The sequence below is a fragment of the Laccaria bicolor genome, genomic scaffold, assembly GCF_000143565.1.
Source record: "Laccaria bicolor S238N-H82 LACBIscaffold_35 genomic scaffold, whole genome shotgun sequence".
Classification (NCBI taxonomy): Eukaryota; Fungi; Basidiomycota; class Agaricomycetes; order Agaricales; family Hydnangiaceae; genus Laccaria; species Laccaria bicolor.
This window is the reverse complement of record NW_001889906.1, coordinates 504,098-514,177: the sequence shown is the minus strand read 5'-3', so window position 1 is coordinate 514,177 and position 10,080 is coordinate 504,098. Positions and strand designations below refer to the sequence as shown.

Here is a 10,080-nt window from a genome sequence, read left to right as displayed (position 1 = left end):
GCGGTCAACTAGTCTTAAGACTCCTCAAGCACGCTCACTTGGATTCCTCGGTAATAGTAGAGAGCTCTCTTACTAATTGACGAGACAACCTTACAAAAGCTTTGTGATCCCCACTTAACACACTGGTTCCGGGCACACGTTACTTATGTCTGCGAAGAAAAGTCCTTAAATTGATTACAAACTTATCCACTACCTCAGATGCTACTGGGAGTGTGACAGCTGGTCAACGCGGGGGATAATTCCTTCTGTTTCAGCCTGCGCGCGTCCTCTTTTTATACTATTCTATGTCTTCTATTTATATTTATATGTCCGTGCGTTGTCCGAGAGGTCGGACGAATTAATACTGAATTTTTAGTAAAGGTTTGAAGTGGCTCGATTGTGCGTGGCACAACTGAGCTGACTTCTTTTAAGTTTTCATAGTGTTTTCTCTATTGTGGCAACGCGACGCATCAGTATTGATGCGTACACGGGAATCGCCGTAAACGGTTTTCACGATCGGTTCAGCCGAGACGAACGGTCCGCTTAGTGATTTTCTCTCTATTATTAGATACTATGCCCGGGCCTCGGACCGCACGGCAAATCGTTCATAGTTTTTCTCTTTTGGCAGACTTCGGAATATTTCACGAAGCTTAGTTTTCTTGGGTCAATGATGCCATGATTTGTGATGCGCATGATGCGCATGATGCGTCTCTCCACATGACTTCTTGGATCATGCTTCGTAGCACGTGACCGAATGACTTCTCGCGTCAGGTACGCGTCGAGTTTCTACGCTCGCGCGTTTATCTTTAGAATTAATATCTTTTAATCCATAATAAAGTGAGACCCTGGTTTGGTGTAAACTCCAACACCCTGTGCGGGGGTGTTTTTACTCTAGAACACTCGGTAGCGTACTATTTCATGGTAGTGTAGCCTTTTATTAGACTTCGAGTATATTGAGGTGATTCGGTCACGAACCGACCGCAATTCCTACTGTCTAAGGTGTGCACATTTCTCGGATGTAAACTTTAATTGACTAGACCGGGTTGCGTCTAACGATCCTTATGATCAATGTGACTGTATTTCTACTATAGGAGGTTTTATAGGAGAAATCGCTAAAATTCGCATTTTTACGGGTGTATTGTTACACTCCGTATCAGCTGGTGATTACTTTTCCGGTGGAGAATTGTCGTGAAGAATCAGTGACATACCACTTGACAGTCCTTCTGCGAAATTCCATTCATTAAGCTTTCAACAATAACTATCCTCCTATATATTTCTATTCAATGTCGACTATCAATCTTGTATTTTTTGCAGTACTTTACTGTGCCCTACCTATTCCTGTTGGACTCCGGTCATTCCAGCGAAATCCGGTGGAATGGGACAGGACTCCGGTGGAATGGGACCTGAATCCAGTGGAATCCACCGGAGTCCAGCAGAGTCCAGCAGATTCCAGCAGATTCCACTGGATTCCAGTTGAACAAGACCACAATCCACCATAAATAGCAGTACTTTACCCTTCCCCACATGCTCTGATCAGCACTGATCAGAGTTTCTACAATCAGAATGGATCAGCACTGAGCTAGAGGTCAGGTGACTTAATCTGCATTGATGCAACTCCTCAATACTCAGAATTTCTTACAGAATTCACACCTAGTCAAGTCATACATCTCAATAGATCAATTTTTAATGTATTTTATTAATGACATAAGATCTATTTTACTTAGTGCTTGGAAGTTAAGTTAATTAACTGGAAAATAACCGAGACCAGACCGGACCTAACCGCAAAAAAACCGGACCGCGGTTAGTGGTTAGTCAATTCTGGAAATGAAATAACCGGTTATTTTGCGGTTAACTAACCGTTAAAAAACCGGTTATGACCGGTTACAACCGACCCTATTATTCCCCTTCAAAACGCATCTAAAAGCATGAGGAACGCTAAAAATCTGACAGAGTTATGGTCAAATCTCTAAATTATTGGCTAAAATAGTAGGCTTTCAAGAATATTATTATAAAATTGTCAATTCTTCACCGAATTTAGCGTTCTTGGGCTTGTTTTAAAGCTACGACGCATGGCAATAATGTTTACTGCAAGGAATATGAGAAATATACGCTGTTTTAATCGATTTTCTATTTTTTCGGTCCTAACCAGTTAGTAACTGCAACTAACCGGTTTTCATCGGTTATCTTTGGTCCAGTTAGGTTATTTTGGGTCTGGGAATGAACCCTAACTGGTCTCGGTCTCGGTTAGAGCCCCTGGGCACCCAATAACCTAACCTAACCGGACTTTCAAACACTAATTTTACTACATACAGTGCATATCAAAGGGGACAAGGAAGAGGGGATGGACAAGGGGGTAGGGACAAGGAAATGGGGAGGGACAGGGAAGGGGGTATAAGGAAATGGGGAGGGACAGGGAAGGGGGTATAAGGAAATGGGGAGGGACAGGGAAGGGGGCAGGGAAAAGGAAGGGGGCAGGGACAATGAAACGGGGAAGGGGGTAAGGACAAGGAAATGGGGAGGGACAGACAGGAAAGGGGGGAGGGAAAAGGAAGGGGGGCAGGAAAGGGAAGGGAGGGATAGGGAAGGGGGGAGGGACAATGCACTTGTCGTCATCGTGTCATGTTGTGGTGGCTGTTAGCGAGATGGGATAGGATGAAGGAGAGTCAGGGGACTCACCTTTGTGTGAACGACGAACGACAACATCATTGTTGTCGTTCGGCGTTTGGTTGCCACCTCGCTGACAGCGACATGGCACCTTGGTTTCCCATTGTTGGGGGCACGTTGTTGTGCATTGATGTGGGCGTCCATTGGTGTGATCGTCATGCATTGATGTGGTGGTGGTGCATTGACGTGGGCGTCCACTGGCGTGGTCATCATGTGTTGACGTGGTGGTGGTCAGTTGACGTGGGCGTCCGTTGGCATGGTCGTCGTCTGTTCACGTGGTGGTGCATGTTGTCGTTGGCATTGGCGTCTGTTGACGTGGCTGTCTGTTGACATTGTGGGGTGTGTCATGGTCCGTGGGCATGGTCATGGTGGTCGTGGTCGTCCCTCATGGTCCGTTTTCGTCGCCTCAACCTCGCCAGGGCTCGTTTGCTTGCTGACATGGCATTGCCGCGTTGTTGTTGATGTGGTTGTTGTTGGCGGTCGACGACATTTGTGGGCGGTGGTAGCCACAGGTGACCGTGGTGACGTGGCGTGGGTGGGTAGCAGGCACACGTTTACGAGGAGCGGGGACGTTGGTGGTGGGAGGAGGAGAGGTTGATGGTGGTGGGAGGAGAGAGGGTTGTATTTGGACAAGCGTGAAAGCCGTTGCCAAACAAACAATTGTTTGGCAATGGGCTTGTGCCAAACAAACCGGATTCCGGTTGCGCATTCCGTTTTTGCCAATCCAGGGACAATTCCGGTCACAATTCCGGAATGCCGAAATTCCACTGGAATGGTAAAGCACCGGAATGAAGAAAATAGCAGGCCTCCCTGCTAAATTTCATTCCTCCGGAATCCACCGGAATCCGCAGGAATGACTGGAATCCTGCAGGAATTAGGGGGGCACTGATAAGACCTCAAAACACTCTGAGATGGTGGCGACCTTTAAAAAATTCCATCAGGACTCCAATGTCGTAACACAGGTCCATGATATTGAGACGAAGATCTCTGAATGGCAGACGATGCTGAAGCATCATAAGAAAGACAGAGCACAATTGTCAAGGAACATCTTGTCCATGATCAAGCAACTGAAGATTGATGTCGATAAACACTGTAAAAGTGAAGGCTTCTTTTCAAACCTGGAGAAAACGTCATTCAAAGGGACCCTCCATTGTGAAGCCTGCCTTGCAAGCCTCCTACCTTCCTTTACCAAACACTTCCCAGCCAACAGCAATGAGTACAAGGGGATGGATGTGTCACAATTACAGGTAGAATATCTTCGTTTTATCTCTTTCTGTCCTGTGATTTACTCATTTATAGGGCTACGGGCAGGTGATTGGAGTGTCGAAACAATGTTGCCCATGTTGTGCGGCATTCCTGCAGTTGCTACTGAAAGAGCATGAGGAAAATTTTGTGGTACGAGGAAACCACAGAAAGATTTTCTCTTGTGCTCTACCACCATGGACTCCACACAACATCATGGAGATGATGACGACCATGTTTGGAGGGCTGTTGCTGTGAGATCTTGCAGCCCTGAAAAAGCGAAGGAGCAGGGCAGTTTTTTGAGCTAGATGCCAGTCTACTGGCTCAGACTCTTTATCAATTGAAAGTGATGAGGATCAATGTATAGTTGTCAGCCAGAGATTCTCTGATTCTCCATAGTGTAGTTTGTTTGTTTTCGGAAAATTGCATTTGATATACAAGCTACAGGGAGTATACAAAGCAAAAATATTCAAGAATGATGTTAAATACCCAGCAAATAAAAATAACCAAAGAGAAGCAATTGAACTATCGTTGTATGATTCAAGCAAAGAGAACTTGGAGAACAAGCCCACCTAAACCTTCAGTACGGTGGACAGAAATTGCTTCTGAGCCTGTGGATCGAGCATGTATTAGTGTTGTCCAGTTTCATGAAGGTCACAAGATCTTGTCTCAACATCAGTCCCAACTTCTGATTCATCAGGTCCACGATATGACTCGGAGTCCATGGCGGCAGAGAGCATGCAGTAACTGTGCCGAAGTTGCCTTGTACCATGAAGTCATCTTTGCTTCCTATCATTAAGGTCCTCAGGAAAGTAGTGCAAGCAGGGCAGCAGTGTTTGGATACTCCAATCACTTGCCCATAGTCCTGCATATGAGAAGGAACAAAATGAGGGTCAAAGGACGGAAACAGGTGAGAAAGGGGATATGCTACCTGCAAGTTGGACAATATCTTCATCTCCTTGTAGTTGTTGTCGTCAGGAGGGATGCAGCGGGTAAAGGCGGGGAGAAGGCTAGCAAGACACACTTCGAAATGGAGGGTCCCATTGAAAGATGGATTCTCCAAGTTGAGGAAAAAACGGTCACTGGCATCTAGTTCACCTAGTTCGCCACACAATCCCCTGATTCCATGGGCTATTTCACTCGTCATTTCAATGTGCCTCTCGTCGCCTCCAAGCAGTCGCTCATTGACTTTACAGAGACTGTTATGGAGGCCATTCCATTCTTGAAGCTTCTCGATAATTGTTGTGGCATGGTCCTGGACAGTGGTGTTGGTTGCATTGGTTGCCAAATACTGTAGGGCTTGCCAGGTTGTCTCATATTGAAGGTCAGGTTTGTCCAACCATCCCAATGCAAGTTCAGCATGATGTATGAGGTTCCTAGCCTGGACTGCCATGGATATACCATTGTTGAGAAATTCAAGTATTTCTTTGTTGGTAATGGTGGACAAAGCATTGATTGCACCGAATTTCGGAAGGAAATTGTTTTTGAATAGTTGACGCCATGGAAGCAGAGCTGAGTCTGTGGGTGGAGCAACCAGAATCTTGATGGAAATAGAGTCCTGCTGGAACTGTTCTGAGGTGACATAGATGACAAGGCGTTCGGTTGCATCAAAATGACCAACAATCAGCCTCAACCAATCTTTATAAGACTTCAGCAAAGACTTTCCTGTATCAGTAAATTGAGCCTCAATCGACAGTATAAGACTTCAAAAGAGACATTCCTGTACCAACTGACCCTTCCACAGGAAAAGAAGACTGGATTTCCTCAAGTTCTTCATCAAGATATTCTTTGTGCTGTTTACTGTTCCTGTCATGTTCTTCGATCTCTTGGAGACAACAGGGGTCAACAAGGAGACTTTGGATGTTTTCCAAGTGTATCCGGAAAGCTCGGCCCATGCGAGGTCTTTACGCTGCCACTGCTTTTCCGAGCGGACTCCGAGCGGACTCCGTCGGACTGAGGGTATGCAGAACAGATATTTTTCTGCTTTGAAATGCAGCAAATTTTCCGGTGAATGTCCGAAGCTTTTCCGAGCATTTTTGGTCGGACTGAAAAGTCCGTCGGACTTTTCCGACGGACTTCCGATGGACTAACAGCAAACTAGCACCCAGTCCACTGGAAATGACGAGCAAGTGCCAATGGAATTCCAGTGGACAAATCCAACAGAAGTCCAACGGAATTCCAACAGACTGTTGTTATTATTATTAATATATAACATAAAAAAAATGGAACATTGGGGAATTGAACACTCAACCTTAGGATCTAAAGCATATGTAACCCAATGCTAAACCAGCTGCACCAAGGAGCCTTTGATATAAGTAAGTACTTTGTACTATACATACCTACTGTTTGACCGCTTTCCTAAAACGGTCATCGGCAAACGCCGACGCATCATTTGGCCATCATCAACGATCCCACGTCGCTTGTCCTCAACCACATCCATCCCCAGCAACGACAGCCCACCGACCCACGACGACACGACACGCGACGCGGATGGCATGACGACACAACAACACGACGACACGATGACACGACGACGACGACACGACGACGACACGACGACACGACGACGACGATGACACGACGACGACGACACAATGACGTGTGAACGACGTGCGACGCGGACAACACAACAACACAACGACAACGACGACACGATGACGTGTCAACAACGCCCGCTGACGAGACAACAACGAGGTGACGACAACGCCCAAGGAGAACGAAAGGCAACAACGATGCGCAACGGCGACAGGACGGACGACGACGACACGACAACGATGACACAACACGCGAGGACGACGACAAAACACGCGACACGAGGACGGCGACACGACGCGACGCAAGGACAGCGACACGACACGACGTGAGGACAGCGACACAACACGACGCGAGGACGGCGCGACGCGACGCAAGGACGGCGACACGATGCGACGCAATAACGCGTCAACGATGCGCGCCAATGACCACGCGCGAACGAGGATGAGGGCCCAGCATCACCATCCCCTCCCCCCTCCATTACTCACCATTCCATCCCCTCACCATTACTCACCACTCCCTCCCCCCACCCTTACTCCCCTCCCTTGCTGCTCACCACTCCCTCCCCCTCCCTTGCTCCCTCCTCCTCCCTTGCTGCTCCCCACTCCCTCCTCCTCCCTTGCTGCTCCCCACTCCCTCCTCCTCCCTTGCTGCTCCCCACTCCCTCCTCCTCCCTTACTCCCTCCTCCCTTGCTGCTTACCATTCCCTCCCCCCTCCCTTTCTGTTCCTACCCCCTCACTTTTTGTCCCTTCCCCCTCACTTTTTGTCCCTTCCCCCTCACTTTTTGTCCCTCCCCCCTCCCTTTCTGATCACCACCCCCTCCCCCTTCTCTGTAACATAGAATGTAGTAAAATAAATTTATGTAGGTATAAAATATACTTTGTTTTTGAAACCTCAATGTCTTAAGGAATTTAGCATAAGGTCTGACCAGGGCCTGACTTGTTTAGATTTACTTATAAGAATTGCAGACTGGACACTGAAAGTCTGTTGGAAGTTGTGCCTTTTTTGCTTAGAAGTCCATTGAAAGTCCATTGGAAGTCCAGTGGAAGTCCAGCAGACTGAGAACTTAGCAATTATGATGGTTTCTGCCTCTGTCTGTTGGAAATCCGACGGAAGTCCAGCGGACGTCCAACGGACACAGAATTCCGGCCAGTCCAACCATTTCTTGCTTCTAAGTAGTTTGAGTGGACTTTCACTGGACTTTGCCTGGACTTGCAGCGGAATCCAGTCATGTCCAACGGACTCCGACGGTCTTCCGACGGACTGTCCACTGAGTCCATCGGAAATGGCAGGGTCCGATGAAAGTCCGTCGGAGTCCGTTGGACAAGCAGTGGGAGTGTAAAGTACTGGCCCATGCATAACCTCAAAAGCGCATATCCATATACGTGGACATTGTGCACATTCTTGTTGAAAATGTCATGGCGACCAGAATCCCTGGCCGCCTCATCTTTATCAAAGGCCATCAAGGTATCCAATGTGCTCTTGAAGTGATCGAGAATCTCAAGCAATAGATTATGAAACTCTGTGGATGTTTCATCAGTGTAAAGCTCAAAGTCCTTGTCTTTTGAAGGCAGATTGTTAGCCAGTTTGAGTATGTTTGGAATATGAGTCCGAATTAAGTCATAATCTTTGTTGGAAAGCATTACAAAGTCCTTGAGAAAAAGTCGATCACTGTTGATCTCAATCTGGTAACGGTGATAATGAACTGATTGGTCTTTCCTGGGCTGAGACATGATGGGAATCTCCTTCACTTGCTTTAGACATTCGATATAACACCTTGAGAGGTCTGTATTGTTGAACCTACGCGCTATCTGTTTGAAGGACATAGCGGCGATGTATCTTGTCAGACATTTGGAGAGTTCAGAGGGGGATATATGGCGATCATGATTCAGTTGATCTCCCCGAACCAGTACATTGCTCAGAATCCATAGATGGGTGGATAGCGATGGTGTAATCCTGTTATACAATATATTTAGTGTACTATGTATCATGGGTATTAAGCAGGACTCACCAATGATCCTCGAGTCCCTTCATGTAATCAAATGCGCCTCGACCTTGTAGACCATCCGGCTCTGATGGAGAAATAATTGTAGGATGAGGAATTTGGGAAGACGTTTCCACATCACCCCAGGGAAGAAATTTCGAGAGCATTTGGTACCAAAGGCCAGACAGGTTCTGTGGCTGCGCACTAGTAGGCGAATTCTCGCAACGGGGGGCGTAATCTTCAATGCAGGCCATAACACATAGCTGTTTGGCAAAGGCTGTACTTTACCCTCCCCGGCTTAATCCATATGGAATGCATGGAAGGGGGGGTGGATTCCAGAAATTCCAGATGGATTCCATGGAACAGCTGATGGATTCCATGGAATGGCTGATGGATTCCATACCTTCTGGGAGGTCTTTATTGTCCTCCACTGATTCCTGCCGGAATCCGGCGGAATCCGGGGAATTCCTGGAATTCCGGAGGAATCAAATTTGGCAGAGGGCCCTGCCAAATTGATCAAACAATTCCGCGGAATTTTGAATGGAATTCAAATTCCGCCGGAATGATTCTGGTGATCACCCGGAAGGAATGCTCACGGAACGAGACCGGAACGGAATTCCTGATGCCCAAATCAAACGTCGGCAAACACCGACGTTTGATTTGGACATCATCAACAAACAACGCCATCTCTTTCAACCACCACCACCATCACCGACGCCTACACACCACGTCGCCAACGTCAACCACCACGCACACCAGCCACGATGAGACAACGATGACGGCCACGATATGGGAGACGATGTCTTGACGCCACATCAACAACCCCAGTAAACGAGTGCGGCAACACGTTGCCATGTCGCTATCAGCGACATGGCAATCAGACGATGAACGACGATTTTGTCGTTCGTCGTCCTAGGTGAGCACCCCCTCCAAACTCATCCCAACCCAGCTCACTAACACCACGCCCACGACGAGGGACGGACAGCACGCCAGCGCACCACCACGCCAACACACGACCACCACGACCATGCCCATGGACGACCCGCCACACCACATCAACGGACCGCCACCACGTCAACGGACGACGCCCACATCAACAGACGACGACGACCACGTCAGCGGACGACGACACCCACGTCAACGGACGATGAGCACATCAGTGGAGGACGACGATGCCCACATCAACAGACGACAACAACAACAACCATGCCAGCGGACGACAACAACAACCACGTCAGTGGACGACGACAACCCACCCTCTTCCCTGTCCCTCCTTTCCCTCCTCCCCTCCCTTTCCATCCCCCCTTCCTTGTGCCTATCTTTATCCATCTCCCTTCCCTTTTCTCTCCCTTTTCTCTCCCCCTCCCTTTTCTCTCCCCCTCCCTTTTCTCTCCCCCTCCCTTTTCTCTCCCCCTCCCTTTTCTCTCCCCCTTCCTTGTCCATCCCCCCTTCCCTTTCTCTGTCCCTTCCCCCTTCCTTGTGTGTGCCCCTCTTTGCCTATCTTCTTCCTCCCCCTTCCATCCTCCCCCCTTCCCTGTGCCTCCCCCTTCCTTTAGTATACACTGTAGTAAAATGTATTTTATGTTATAATTGAAATACATTAAAATTTGATTTCTATTTAAATTTGACTTCTGAATTTGAAAGAATATGAAGCTATCAGTATAAGGTGACTCAGAAG

General features: G+C 47.8%; 3 protein-coding genes across 3 annotated transcripts; 1 reads left to right on the top strand and 2 right to left on the bottom strand.

Moving 5' to 3' along the window:
• Positions 1–2,899: 2,899 nt before the first annotated feature.
• On the top strand, positions 2,900–3,241 carry LACBIDRAFT_307538 (uncharacterized protein; the record flags this gene model as incomplete). Its single annotated transcript, XM_001886124.1, has 1 exon — positions 2,900–3,241. The coding sequence occupies one exon, from the start codon at positions 2,900–2,902 to the stop codon at positions 3,239–3,241; it is 342 nt and encodes a 113-aa protein (XP_001886159.1).
• A 1,224-nt stretch (positions 3,242–4,465) lies between these two features.
• LACBIDRAFT_331732 (uncharacterized protein) lies at positions 4,466–6,382 on the bottom strand (the record flags this gene model as incomplete). Its single annotated transcript, XM_001886039.1, has 4 exons — positions 4,466–5,523; positions 5,620–5,838; positions 5,977–6,071; positions 6,225–6,382. 4 exons carry the CDS (start codon positions 6,380–6,382, stop codon positions 4,466–4,468), a joined length of 1,530 nt encoding a protein of 509 aa, XP_001886074.1.
• A 1,109-nt stretch (positions 6,383–7,491) lies between these two features.
• On the bottom strand, positions 7,492–8,656 carry LACBIDRAFT_331731 (uncharacterized protein; the record flags this gene model as incomplete). Its single annotated transcript, XM_001886038.1, has 2 exons — positions 7,492–8,374; positions 8,430–8,656. The coding sequence occupies 2 exons, from the start codon at positions 8,654–8,656 to the stop codon at positions 7,492–7,494; spliced, it is 1,110 nt and encodes a 369-aa protein (XP_001886073.1).
• Between the last annotated feature and the right edge of the window lie 1,424 nt (positions 8,657–10,080).